Source organism: Mauremys mutica, chromosome 5 (genome assembly GCF_020497125.1).
Source record: "Mauremys mutica isolate MM-2020 ecotype Southern chromosome 5, ASM2049712v1, whole genome shotgun sequence".
Lineage (NCBI taxonomy): Eukaryota > Metazoa > Chordata > Testudines > Geoemydidae > Mauremys > Mauremys mutica.
Window position 1 is genome coordinate 129,627,861 of NC_059076.1, and position 14,523 is coordinate 129,642,383.

At 46.0% G+C, this 14,523-nt stretch overlaps 1 protein-coding gene across 1 annotated transcript; it reads right to left on the reverse strand.

The window, feature by feature from the left end:
• Window positions 1-3,376: 3,376 nt before the first annotated feature.
• Window positions 3,377-13,878, reverse strand: LOC123371790 (T-cell surface glycoprotein CD8 alpha chain-like). Its single transcript, XM_045019664.1, has 5 exons — window positions 13,833-13,878; window positions 12,620-12,994; window positions 9,789-9,905; window positions 8,443-8,473; window positions 3,377-3,492 (listed from the first exon to the last, which is right to left on the reverse strand). Exons 1-5 carry the CDS (start codon window positions 13,876-13,878, stop codon window positions 3,441-3,443), a joined length of 621 nt encoding a protein of 206 aa, XP_044875599.1. The 3' UTR covers window positions 3,377-3,440.
• Between the last annotated feature and the right edge of the window lie 645 nt (window positions 13,879-14,523).

Genomic DNA, 14,523 nt, shown 5'->3' on the forward strand with positions numbered 1-14,523 from the left:
ATTGTACAGACCCCAGATATATAGTTTTAGGTGCAGAGACTATTTCTGAGCCCCCCATTATTCCTTAGGGGAAAGTATCAACCCAGAGTACAGCTTCTCTTAGGAACAGAGGAGATGCCATACTGGATCAGGCTAGGGTTCCTTCAAGTCTAGTATCTGTCTTTGACAGTGGCCAGATGCTTCAGAGGAAACTATCAGAAATGCTTTGGTGGACAATTTTGAAATAATCTCCCCAAAGGGGAAGGTTCTTCTGAACCTCTTGTAAGCTAGAAGTTGGCTTATGCCCTGCAGCATGAATGTATATGCTCCCTTCTTAACAAACGTTAACAAAAAAAATCTGTCTACTGTAACTGTGAATACACTCAATGAGGCACTATTGTCCAGAGGCTATGGCAATGGACTGGGTGTAAGGAGACCTGGGTGCTACTCCCAGCTTTGCCCCTGACCTCCTCTGTGACCTTGGGCATGCCATTTCACCTCTCTGTGCCTCTATTGCTCTTCCTCCCCTTTCTATGGGTAGACTATACATTCTGGGGCAGGGACTGTCTCTTATGATGTGTAAGTAAAGCATTTAACAAATGGGGCCGCTAGGTGCTACTGCAATATAACTAACTATATATGTCTAGTTCTTTTTTGAATCTTGCTATGCTCTTGGCTTCAAGAATATCTTGTGGCAATGAGTTCTACAGATTAGTTATGCATCGCGTAACAAAGTTGTCCAAGTTATTGAGCTAACTGCACCTCTGACTCCTTCTGGTCTTGTCACATGCACCCCTCTCAGGTCTTGGGCCTCACGCCATCACCTCTCTTGGTATAGAATCATGTGATTCTCCCACTCTGCAGTCCCCTGTGATCAACCGTGGTTACCTCGGCAGGTCTGATTTATCCTCAATGCCTGCAGTTCCATCCCCTCTGGAGCAATGACAGTGATAACTAGTGACCAGGCAGCATTCGTCAAGCAATGTATTATTTATTTAGTACAAAAGGCTTTCAGACAAAACAAATCTTAAAACAATCAACACCCTACATGCTTGCCTGTCTTTCCCTAAGGCTTACCATTCCCTGGATCTGGGGAAAGATCCTAATCTTTCAGACTCCTCCATAGAGCCTCTCCCTGGGTCTGTCACACATGCTGACAATTGATCCTCCTTCTCCGGGAGGAGGCTTATCTGTTTATAGCCCTCTGATAGCAGAACAGCTATGTCACTTTGGCCTGGAGGAATGCCAGTGTCTTACAATTGCCCCTCACCCTCCCTGACCCCTGTGTTTGTTGGGAGGGTTGCTTACCTCTAGCTATTTTGATGCTTTCCTGCTTGCTTTTCTCACAACCCCCTATTAAGTCAGACTGATACATTCATACAGGAAACTCCAATAACCCACCATACTCTACTGTAACTTCCCTTTACAGAACAGGTCACATGCAGTGTTCATAACATTATTATATCTCAGTATTCATAGATTATTACATGGTATATCAACGCCTGTGTCAAAGGATTTCTTGGTCTAGTGAATGGGACTACTCACAAGTCTTGAGATAGGCACAAGCTTAAGGACTTTACTAAATTGGGGCCACACTTATTACCAGATTCATTGTTTAAGAAGAGAGACACTGGGGATGTTAGAAGTGGATTTGGATTGTGTTACTGTGGTAGTGCCAATACAGATGGAACATTTTGCCTGGCTGATTTGTGTATAAATATATAGTAAGAGTTCTCTCTTGCCAGTCAACATCTTATATCTACAGACTTATAAGGCCTTTAACCCCAAAGTATTTACAGGTTTAGCATGACAGCAAGGTACGGAAGTATTATTGTCCCCATTTTGCAGATGGGAAACTGAGGCAGAGATAAATTAAGGTTACAGACTGTGGTAAAGCTGGGATTTGAACCTAGGTCTTCTGAAGCCTAGTCCTGTATCTTTAACCACAGCAACACCTGTTATTCAAATCTCTCAGCAAAAAGGTCATTTATATTTTTATTTAGTTGTTTAACTTTTCTGAGGCTAAGAAGAGGAAAAGGAAATGTACTTTAATGAGACTATCTAGAAGTATAGTTGAATTGTTCCACAGTATTTATACTGATTGCTGGGAACAGAAATATTGAAAAAAACTTTATGGCAATTATAGCAAGAAAATATTTACATCAACTACATAGTTGAAAAAACTAAGGGTAGGTCTATACTTACCTGCCGGCTAGACGCGATAGTTCGAACTCCGAACGCGCTCCCGTCGACTCTGGAACTCCACCACCACGAATGGCGGTGGCGGAGTCAACGGGGGAGCCGCGGACTTCGATCCCGTGGCGTCTGGACAGGTAAGAAGTTCGAACTAAGGTAGTTCGACTTCAGCTACGCTATTCGCGTAGCTGAAGTTGCGTACCTTAGTTCGACCCCCCACCCTAGTGTAGACCAGGCCTAAGATCTTTCATTCTGTGCTTAAAACACTGGTTTGCGGAAGGGAGAGTGGGCTTAGATTTACTCTTTTGCCACTTACCTGTGGGTGCCTAGAAATAGGATGAATCCTGCATACCTTGATCAGTCAAAACTCCCACTGAAGTCAGTGAGAGTCTACCTGAGTAAGGGCAGAATGCTAGAGCCTGCAGTCTTTAGTACCGTAAAAGAAATAACAGCCCTTTTTAGCATTTGCCCTTTCAACCCTGCATCATGTCTTCTAAAAGTTTTACAGTTTCATTGATTTTAGCCAGTTGTTGATACTAAACTCTGTGATTGTTCAAACTTATCTGGCTTTTTGCCCCATTTTAAAATTAAAAAAATTAAAATTAGCCTGTGCTAATGCCCCACTACCAGTTAGCTTGGCATTGGGATGCTCATTAGATTAAATACCTTTTATCTCCTTTCCCCATTGTAGACAGCATCACAAATAAAAATGTCTTCACAAAGGCCCCAGTCCTGCATCACTGAAGTGAATGAGAGCTTTACCACTGACTTCAGTTGCTGCAGGATCACACACTTTGTCATGGCAGGCCTAATCTGGCAGTCTTTACTCTGTTTTTATGCAGGCAAAATTCCGCAACAGACTGAACATTGAGGTCTCTACTTAGCTGTTGAAGTCAATTGGTATATAACTGAGTAAGGAGAATAAAAATCTCAGGATTTGCACCACAGATTTCAGTAAGTGGGGGCTTTGCTTTGCTTTTTTATGACTTTGAAACCAGTTTGAAAGTTTCAACCAACAAAATTTTGGAGGAAGCTACATTTTAAAAATCCAGGCAATAGAATTGATGTAGGAAGTGGCTGGTGTCCAGCATTATCTATATGCTCTTTTTGAACAGTTTGCCTTTTAAAAATTAACAGAACAGAAAGTACAAGAACAATTTAAAAGATAAAGTGAGGACCAGAATGAGTAATGGAAATGGACGTAGGGTTTGTTTATGCAGAGACAGCTCTCGTTTGGAGATCCAGATGCAAATGGCTCAGTCACATTACACGTATCTGTTTGGCATGCTAGGTTTTCCATTGCTCCTATTCATAGGCCTAAGAAGAGAGGAAAAGGCAACGTTTACAATTTATTTGGATGTGAAGTGAACAAGAAAATGAGTTATGTAAAAATGCAAGATCCACCAGCATTGGTCAGCTCATCTGGCCTTCATCTAAACCAATGGGTCTCAAGTTGTAGGCCATGGTGTACTTCTGGGTACACGTCACACTGGTGAAGCATCTGCCAGTCATCAACTAGTGACACCTTCTGCTTGCTGTAGCCCACTCCATAACTCTTTCAGGACCTTACAAAGGCTTTTCAATCAACAAATCAGTCCCCAATCTGCATCCTGTACAGCTGCTTCGTATTGTTCTTTGTGACATGGTATTGCCAATCCCAAACATCAAAAATCATGAGTCAGGACCCCAGTAATCATGCGACTGCCTTTAAAAGCATGAGATTTTTAAAAAATGTAATGCATTTTGGATTCTTTTTATTTGCCTCTGGTTTCTGAGCCTTTGGGATACACTCAGGTTATGTTTTCAGGCATTTCTCTGAAATCATGAGGGCTAGAAATGTCTTTTTATTGAAAGCCGAGGCTCTTACATAATCACCTGACTCCTGGAGTTAGCACCTTAACATTAAATATTATGAGACTTTTGATAAAATGGCAAGAATTGGCTTGTGGCTTTTTTGAAGGAAGTACAACCATGATCAAATTCCTCCCTGTGGGGAATAACGGACAGCGCTGGGAGCCGCGCTCCCAGCGCTGGGGCTTTGACTACACTGGCGCTTTGCAGCGCCGCAATTTGCAGCGCTGGAGAGGGTGTGTTTTCACACCCTGCTGCAGTGCTGCAAATTTGTAAGTGTAGCCACGCCCTAAGTTACTTCAGTAACGTAGCTGAGGTTGACATACTTAGATCTACTCACTGTGGTATCTTCATTGCAGTGAGTCGACTGCTGACGCTCCCCCATCGACTCTGCCTGCGCCTCTCGGCTTGGTGGACTACAGGAGTCGACAGGAGAGTGCTCGGGGGTTGATTTATCGCGACACGATAAATCGACCCCCGCTGGACTGATTGCCGCCCGCCGATCCGGCAGGTAGTTTAGACATACTCTGCGTCGTACCACTGACTTCTGAAGAGCTGTTATTGAAATCAGTGAACTGCTCACCAGAGCAAGGACTACTCCTGTGAATAAAGGTTTTCAGGACAGGGCCTTTAATTCTCATTTCCCATCCATGTCTGTGATATTCCTTTTATTCACTACAGTAAAGTGTAAGGTTTAAATGCCTCACACTGCTGGAACTTCCCCTTTAACAGCTCCTAGCTCAAACATTCTCCAAGATGTTCCTTCTGGCCTGAAGCTTTCCAAGTTTTGGTCAGCCGTCAGGTGAATTCCTGGGGAAGTTTGAGTACAATCCATTCAGCTGTTTTTGAATGGAGCTGGGAAAAACATACATACTTGTTCCCATTTTCCCAAGATTTCATTTTGTGCACAAATGACATATCAACAGATGAACTTGATGCATTAAGGCATAATTGCTTTGCTAAGTTGTTTGGGGGAAAAGTTTTAAAATAATGGAAATGTAAGTAATTAAAATACAATTTTTCTGGCATTGCACAGAAAAATCTATTTCCTGAGGCACTTGGAATCTCACATTATTGGTTCTACACTCCATTGTTCTGCTGTTAGGTTTTTCCCATATTAACATAGCATAGTAATTTCAATGGGAGTTTTGGGTAGGCAAACAGGCAATATTTTTATTATTTATTACAGTAGCACCTAGGAGTCCCAATCATGGACCAAGGCCCCATTGTGCTGGTGTAGACATGTGGACTCACCCCTACGGCACCTCCTGCTCGTGACTTCCAGGAATTAGCTCGTTCCAGCTCTGGAGCACCCCCTGCAGGCCAGTGATCCCCCTGTCCTCTGACCCCCATGTCCCTTTCTGGACTCTGGTGCCCTGTTAGCTGGGGTGCTGCCCCCTGGCAGTAAGCCCTTTCTCTCAGGGTCTCCCCTCCCCAGGAAACCCCCACCCACTATCCCCACTTCACCTCATTATCAGACTACTGCCAGTCATCAGCTAGCCGCCATACCCTGGGGCCAACTGCAGTATCAGCCTACGCATCACTGGCAAGGTTGGGTTTGGACCTGCTGCCTTGACCTACCCCTGGGCTGCCCTCTGCAACCCCCAGTACCTGTTGCCTTCTGCTAGGCTGCAGCCTGTGGCTTTCCAGGCTGGAGCTCCCCAGCTCCTCAGCCTTTCCCCAGCCCTGCTCCACTCCAGTACCATGTCTCTAGCTCCCTGCAGGCAGGCCCTTCTCCCTCTATAGGCAGAGGGAGACTGCTGCTTTTGGCTTCCCTGGCCTTCTTATAAGGACTGTTGCTCAGTTTGGGGCATGGCCCCAGCTGCAACCACTTCCCCCAATCAGCCAGGGTTTTACCTTGCCCAGCCTCAGCCCTCTGCAGGGCTTTTCCACCCCCTTCCGGGCTGGAGTGGGTGGTCACCCCGCTACAGCTGGGTACTATACAAACACAGAACAAAAAACCACTTTGTGGCATGATGACCTCTTGGCCAACACACCAGGGACTGAACTGGGGACATCCAGAGCTAAAAGCAAGAGCTGCTATAGCTTGAACTAAAGTATCAACCCTTTTTAGCGGGGGGCTGTAATAGAACTAAGTGAATATTTTTTTTCACCACAAAATAAATTTTTTCACATCACCAAAACTATTTGCAAATTAGGGTCAAAGTTAGTGGATAGTTTTGGCCAAAAACAATTGGAATTTTATTTTAAAAAATGTTGAAGTGTATCAGTTCAGCCATTTCAAAACAAAAAATATGGCGTTTTGGTTTCAAAATGGCATTTTGTTTTGAAATTTAACTTTTAGAAAAAGAAAGGGGAAAGGGCACCCCAAAACAACCCAGAACTGAGCCAAAAAACCCCTTGTTTTGGGTGGAACAGAATGTTTCATTTGACCCGAAACAACATTTTTTCGTTTGGCAAGGAAAAACAGCAACAATTCAGTTCTGGTTCTAACTGAACCATTTCCCCGCCAGTTCAACCCCCAAACTGAAAAAAATCTATTATGCGCTCAGCTCTTGACCGTAACAACTTCCATCCTCTGTAGATCAGCACAGAGGGGGCCTGTAACACACACTCTGCAGTGGATTAGAATGGCACTTTGCAAGGCAATACATATCTCAGACTGGAGATAGAGTGAGATAATAGAGGCATATATATTTTTAGGTTCCTGTGTAAAGCTGCTACGATGTGGTCACAGTGCAGTGATAGCAGGGTTATATTTAAAGATCAGAAGGCATTTTCATTCTAAAACCCTTTCACAAAACATTACCCTTTGGGCAGCAATTTCTAATGCTTGATCTCAGCCTAGGAGTTCATTTTTAACAAGTTTTACCAATCTGGTAACCATCCGTTCTGTATTAGGGACATATTAAAAACAGCATTTTTCTGATATTAATTTTTCTCAGATGAATTTGTTCATTTAGGTAACTCAAAAATAGCTTGTTCTGAAATTTAAAATCTGACATATGTGGGTCCTGAAGGGGGAATGTGAGCGTAGCTTTGTCAGCAGACATTGGATTTGCCAAAGAAAAAGCTCTGGAGGTTTGAAAATACTACCCTGAGCATTCATTAAGTCCAGATCGTCTATATGCTAATCCCAACCCAGACACTTAGGGTTTGTCTGTCGTATAGATTTGTGCATCAATGTAGTTCCACCAGTGCAAATCCCTAGTGAGCACTCACTGGGACAGTGTAAAATGAGGCTCACACAAGTGCAACTTGACCCTGTTTAAAACATCTTCTGTGGGCCTTTGGCAAGTCATTTAAAGCTACTTGAACCTGCCTGCCTCAGTTTCCCATTAGTCAACACAGTGATGTTGCGAAGTCTCACTTAATGGTGGTAATAGCTTTGAAGCTGGACAATAAGAACGTGACCTTACAAACTCCTGGTGCTTGGAGAGCCCATGAAGTCTGTGCACACAGAACTTGTTGGGTCGAGCCTGAATGCTACTTGTCATTACTATTTATTTATTTACTGTTCACAGGTACATTTCACAGTGCGGTTATCTGAATGTGCCGTCGTTTTATTCAAATAACCAAACATGCAATGATCTGCAAAAGGGGGAAAGAAATGATATCCAAAAATAGCACCAAACCCTATGTTAATGCAAGGGGGTGGGCCAGGTCCTGCATCTCTTGAATCCAATAGTAGTTTTGGGAACAGAAAAATGCAAGATAATGGACCTTACATTTGAGATGTCAAAAATTCAGAAGATTCAAGTTTCCATAGCAAACTTAACACTGTCCCCTTGTGTGTATATACTATGGCACTTCTATTGTTATACAATTAGGGCTTGATCCTGCAGGGGGCTGAGTTCTCTGACCCTGATCCAGAAAAGGATTTAAGTACAGCTCAGATTTAAGCATGTGTGTAGTCCCACAGTCTTCAATAGGATCATGCATGTGCTAAAATATTTTTGGGGATCTGGCCCAAAGGGCTCAGCACCTTGCAGCCCTTAGATAATACAGGCCAATGTGACAGCAAGCCTGCTGGAAAAACAAACTATACTTTCCCCTATTATCCTTGACGGAGACATGTAACATTTGGTAGGTACATTGGGTGATCTCCTAATGAAAGGGCCTACTGTAATTCATATCCACAAAGTCTGCAGCCTGCAAACTCTTTGAGGCATGAACTGTCTTCCTGTGTGTCTGTACAGTACCTACTCTCTATGGGGTGCTACTGTATTTCAATGGTATATAATAATAACAAAGGAGAAAGGGTTAAAGCAAGAACCTTAAGGCTGGTTTTCCGGACTTAATGACACAGACAAACCCTCAGAAGTAATATTGTGTGCATGTGAGGGGGCCAATGTGTGGGACTTTTTGGCTTGTGGTATCCATTTACTTTATAACAGGCTGTGCAAGAAGCCACTGAACTAAAGAGAAAATGCCCCCAAATGGAAGTTTACCAACCTTTTACATTTGCATCTTCGTCTTCTGGTTTCTTTTAAAAGAAAAGATGAAGTTGAAAGAATTAGCGAGCGAGTCATTGTTCAGTAAAAAAGACGCTGCAGCAACACATTACCAGCATTCCACCCCCCCTCCCCGAAATCATCCTCTGCATGCTAGAGTTGAGTTTATATTTGCTATAGGTTTGGTCCAGCCACTGTCTCTTTTAGTTTTCTTTTGGGCAACCCTTAAGCAAGGCAAGTAGTCAGGGAGGCTCTATGTATTATGCTGCCCCAAGCACGGCAATCAGGCAGCTTTCGGCAGCGCGCCTACGGGAGGTCCACCGGTATCGCGGATTCGGCAGCATGCAGTACCCGCCGCCGAATTGCTGCCGAAACCACAGGACCGGCGGACCTCCTGCAGGCATGCCGCCGAAGGCAGCCTGACTGCCGCCCTCATGGAGCTTGGAGCGCTGGTGCCTGGAGCCGCCCCTGCAAGTAGTCCTTATCCAACACATAGTCCTATTGAAGTCAATGAAATTGCTCCCAAGAATAAGAGCCACTCGTGTGATTAGTGGCTGCAGGACTGAGCCTTCGGTTTTTACTCAGGACTAAAACTCAGAACTGGAGTATTGACTGTACGTTCCTGATTGCGATCGATACCAATCTGGAAAGCCAGTGAACATTTGTTTGCAGTGCTTATTTCTACAATAGGCAAGCGGCATGGATTGCCAGAAGAGCACAACCAAATTTACCCCAAGGTAACTGAGATCTGACCCTGAAAAAGAAGGAGGATTTTTTGAGTAAAGATCACCCTGTGCCCTCTTCACGGAATCCATTTCTGTTGCCAACGTACTCTGGGATAAGAAGACATATTGGGACAGATCCTCACCTGGTGTAAATTAGCATTGCTCCACTGACTTCAATGAAGCTCTGCAGATTTATACCAACGGTGGATCTGGCCCACTTAGCCAAAGTCATCCTTGGCATAACTCCACTGACATTGCACCAGGGCTGTATTTGACACAATATATGGGAGAACCGTTTATTTTAGCACAAAGAAGCAGGCCACATCTTCGGGCAAAATTATTTTCATGGCCCTGGCTGGCTGCTCTCTGCTGGGGGAATCTCCTTGCCACTCACCAGTTATAGAAATACACAATCCAATGGCTGGAAGCTGAAGCTAAACAAATTCAGTCTGGAAATAAGGCGTACTGTACATTTTAATGGTGCAAGTAACTAAGACTGGAACAATTTACCAAGGGTGATGGTGGATTCACCATCACTGACAATATTTTAATGTTAAATGCTGCTCTCTGGCCTGGGAGCTAAGGAGTATCTGGCTCAGCCGGATGGAGAGGAGTCACTTACTTTGACACATCGTGATGGTGGCCAGCAGGGCAATGAGGAGGAGAAGGCAGGCGCTCGCTAAGGGGACCCAGATGGAAAAGTCACAGGATAAACCCAGCCCTTTCTTTGGGGCTTTCGCTGCAGAAACAAAATAGCGTAAAAAAATAAAACTAACCCAGGAGCTTCAGCGATCCCCCGGCTCCGCTCCAAGAGGAGGGATCAGGCGATGGGTGGGGGTGCAGGATGCACTGGGTGCAGGGAAGGGAGGGACAGGTGCAGGCTCCACCATGTGCTGTGGAGACAGAGACGGCCTGTGCTGGCCGATAGCGGGGGGAGCCGTTTCTGCTACTCCGCAGCGATCCCAGCGGGTAGGATGGGGCTGGTGCTCGTGCGTGAGCTTCTGAATTTATCTCTGGGGCTGGTTTAACGAGCCGCCAGGTTTCCCTCCAGAGGGAAAACATGTGGCCGGCAAATCCGGGCTTAGGATCTCCCTGTCCGCCCTGCGCTTCCCACACAGCCCAGCACTGGCAAGGGGGCAGGAGCGGGGCTTTCCCCCTGGCATGCCTGGCTGTGCACGATAAGAAGTGAGCCCGGCTCGGAGCTCTGGGGATTGCTCTGCAATGGGCTGTCCAGCCCGAGACAGCCAGCAAGAGCCTGGGAGCCAATGCTGCGTGCAGAGTGAGCAGCCAGGGTGTGTGAAATCACAGCCAGCCCTGCTGCTGGGGGCTCTGGCTCCCCCAAAGCTGTGGGGATGAACTGAAGCCAGTTCCTGTGTTCAGGGAGTGTTTGCAGTCCCTGGGTTCCTTGGTGTTGGGCTGGGGGGTGGTTGCCTTCATAAAGGGGATGAGGGGTACTGGAAACAAGAATGGAAACAACAGGTAGTGAAGTCAATCTCTGTCCCTTCATCTCCTCTTGCTGCCTCCCCTGTCCTTCCCTCCAGGACTCACTCCCCCAGTAGAGCTGGGGCTGGGCCCCCACGTACCCATAGCCCATGTGGACAGCAACTCCTTCCCCAGCCAAAGCGACTCTGTAGGGATCTCCTGGGGCAATCCCAGTCCTGGAACAGACTCTAAAGAGCAGTAAATGCATCTATCTATCTATCTATCTATCTATCTATCTATCTATCTGGTTTTATCCTGCTGCCCATCGTGACGGTGCAGTCTATACGATTTTATAAAAATATGCTAATGAGTGAATATAGTGTAACTGGAATATGCTTTATGAAAAAGATATATAAGTGGTTGGGACAGGGAAAGAGGGAGCAGCCATCATGAGGAATCCCCTAGCTACCACCTGAGCTGGAACAAGAGCTGTACCAGGGGCAGGGGCGGCTCTAGGTATTTTGCCGCCCCAAGCACGGCAGGCAGGCTTCCTTCGGCGGCTTGCCTGCGGGAGGTCCCCGGTCCCGTGGATTCGGCGGCACGCCTGTGGGAGGTCCTCCGAAGCCGCGGGACCAGCAGACCCTCTGCAGGCATGCCACCAAAGGCAACCTGCCTGCCGCCCTCACGGCGACCACCAGAGCGCCCCCCGTGGCTTGCCGCCCCAGGCACGTGCTTGGCGTGCTGGGGCCTGGAGCCGCCCCTGACCAGGGGAAAGGATTGTGCCCAGGCCTGGAAGGTGTCCAGTCTGAGAAAAGAAACTTATTGAAACATCGCCAAGGGTGAGATTTTTATCTGTACTCAATTGTATTCAGTTATATTAGGCATAGGTTTGCGTGTTTTATTTTATTTCACTTGGTAATTCACTTTGTTCTGTTTGTTACTACTTGAAACCACTTAAATCCTGCTTTCTGTATTTAATAAAATCACTTTTTACTTATTAATTAACTCAGCGTATGTGTTAATACCTGGGAGGGTATCACTGCGCATCTCTCTATCAGTGTTATAGAGGGTATCTCTCTATCAGTGTTATAGAGGGCCACCAGGGTTTAGACCCCATTGGGAGTTGGGCATCTGAGTGTTAAAGACAAGCATACGTCTGTGAGCTGTTTTCAGTTAAGTCTGCAGCTTTTGGGCACTTGGTTCAGACCCTGGGTCTGTGCTGGAGCAGACGGGTGTGTCTGGCTCAGCAAGACCGGGTGTTGGATTCCCAAGATGGCAAAGGGAAAGCAGGGGCAGAAGTAGTCTTGGCAGTTCCCAAGAGGGTTTCTGTGATCCAACCCATCACACCCATCATCATAGTATCTGGGTGCCTTCCAGTCCACATCAAATCAGTAGCAATAGCAAAGCCCTTAGTGGACATCATGGAGTCTCTGGCACTTATCCCATTTTGGGGTCAAAACTCTGCTTGGGTAAGGTTTGGGGTTTGATTTTTTAAAAGATTTTCTTAATGTTTAGGGGTTGGTTGAGGTTTGTTGGGAAGAAGGGGGTGTCAGTGATGGGGTTTGTTGGGAAGAAGGAGGTGTGAGTGATGGGGTTTGTTGGGAAGAAGGGGGTGTCAGTGATGGGTTTGTTGGGAAGAAGGGGTGCCCATTGTCTCCAGTCTTCTGAAGGAGAGGGATCACTAGGACCCTACGGGGAAAACCTCAACCTGCTCAGGGACACCCAACTGCTGGCAGTTACAGGCAATGAGTGGAGGTGAAGGGCAGTGACAGAGAATGAGGGTGAGACAGATGCCAGGAGTCAGTGTGGCTGAGACATTCAGGGAAAGTGAAACATTGAGAGGGGCGTCCTGGGCAGAAGGTTCTGTGCAGGGAGCAACCCCTGGGCCCTGACACCTGCCCACCTGGGCACACAGGAAGAAAGGGCCAGGTCTGAGGGGTGATAAGGATGATGCTGGGCTAGGAGGGAGGGGGAATGCTGGGGCTCCAGCCCAGGCAGAGGGGGCTTAGATGGGGTGAGGTTGGTGCTGACCTGGCAGGTGGAGTGGGATCCCGGAGCTGAAGTGCAGCCGCTGGTTGTGTTTGACAATGCAATAATAGTTGCCCTGGTCCTGCTCCTGGAAGGACTTCGCGGTCAGTCTGTAGATGTTGGATTCTCTTTTTGCCTCAAAGCGTGCGGGTGGTTTTCCATTCTCTGTCGATGCCACCCGGTTGAGGGAGGAAATGAACAAGATGAACTGGAGGGCAGAATCCCTGTGCTGGCGCATCCAGGACACGCCGCTGTTGGACAAGTTGTGGTCTGAGATCAGACACTCCAGCTCCACCCTGGCTCCCAGGGCAAGGGGGCTGCTGCCGCTGCGGAGCCTCACACTCATTTTGCTTCCCTGGCTCTGGGATCTGCAGCAACCTGAGGGAGAGAAATCCACCCAGCAGAGTTATCAGCACAGTCACACCCATCCACAGAGAGTGTCCTCAGCACCATCCCAAGCCGTATTCTCCTTACTGGGGTCTCAGACCTCACTCAAAGCTCCATCCTCACTGATTAGTGCCTAGACACCCAGAGCAGTGAACCAAGAACATGCACAGGGCTAAGGGACCAACACGCTCTCAGGCAGACTCAGATAATCCATTTCAGCGACTGCCAGGATTCAGGGCTACAGTGTGCTCAGCGATCGCCCGAGTCCTTACAATGGCTGCCCTAGTTCAGTGAAGTGGGCTGTAGCCCACGAAGCCTTATGCTCAAATAAATTTGTTGGTCTCTAAGGTGCCACAAGTACTCCTGTTCTTTTTGCGGATACAGACTAACACGGCTGCTACTCTGAAAGCTAGTTCAATAGATCATCTGATGCAGAGAAGCCATCTGGGTGAAAGCTCAGGTTACAATGACAGGTACCAAGTTTTTTAAAATGATGCATTAGTTTTAACTGTGCTGGAACCCCAAAAAATCCTTGGGCTAGACTCTGCTCTCAGTCATGCTGGAGTAAATCTGGAGTAACTCCACTGGCTGCACCTGCATGACTGAGCTCAGGCTCTGGGACATTTTCTCTATTCGCTCACAGAAACAAAGTAAAACACAAAACTGAAAATTAATCTGATGGGTTTGTTTGCTTTTTAAATCTTTGTTTTGACTCCTTGCCCATTCATTTTGACTCCTCCATTCAGATGACTCTGGAGAGACACCCTAAACTCCCATTATTAATGACCCTTCTTAAAGAGGTTACACTAAATAGCGATTCTGTACTCACACAAGTTCAGACTGAGAAAAAACAGCAAAGAAACGAATCTGGCCATTATCTCCTCGTGCCGACTGTTCTCAAGAAAGGTGTAGCAGAGCAAAGATGAATTCGCTGGTTTGGCTTCATAGGACATAGTGCTTTTGGGGGAGGATGTGATGTCAGCAAACATCATGAGAAAGTTTCTCAGCCTCCAAAATTAAATGAACCACATTGAAAAAAAAAGACATTTAATAAAGTAGAAACTGTTAAGTAAGCACATGGTAAAAAATATAAAGGTTGTTTAAATAAGAAACATTTAAAATGTTAAATACAAGTGTAGGTTAAGAAAAGAACATTTGAAAACATTAAATAAAAGAAAAAAATAGGTTTAAAAAGAACACACATGGCAAAAAAAGGGAATTTACTAAAGCAGAGACTGTTTAGTAAGCACATGGTAAGAAGTATAAAGATAGGGTAATAGAAAAGCATTTAAACTATTAAATACAAGGGTAGGTTAAGAAAAAAGCATTTAAAAAGAGTTTAGACAGGTCAAACATCTAAACATAGGTTAAAAGAAAGAACGGGGCAAGAAAAGGGAAAAGAAAGCCCCTTTGCAAAGGGCAAAGATAGACAGCACATGGTTGAGTCAGAGAGAGAGAGATCTTACTCTTCCAAGTATTTCTGTGGAAAGAGGCAACTTCCCAGATTCACAGCCCCTCAG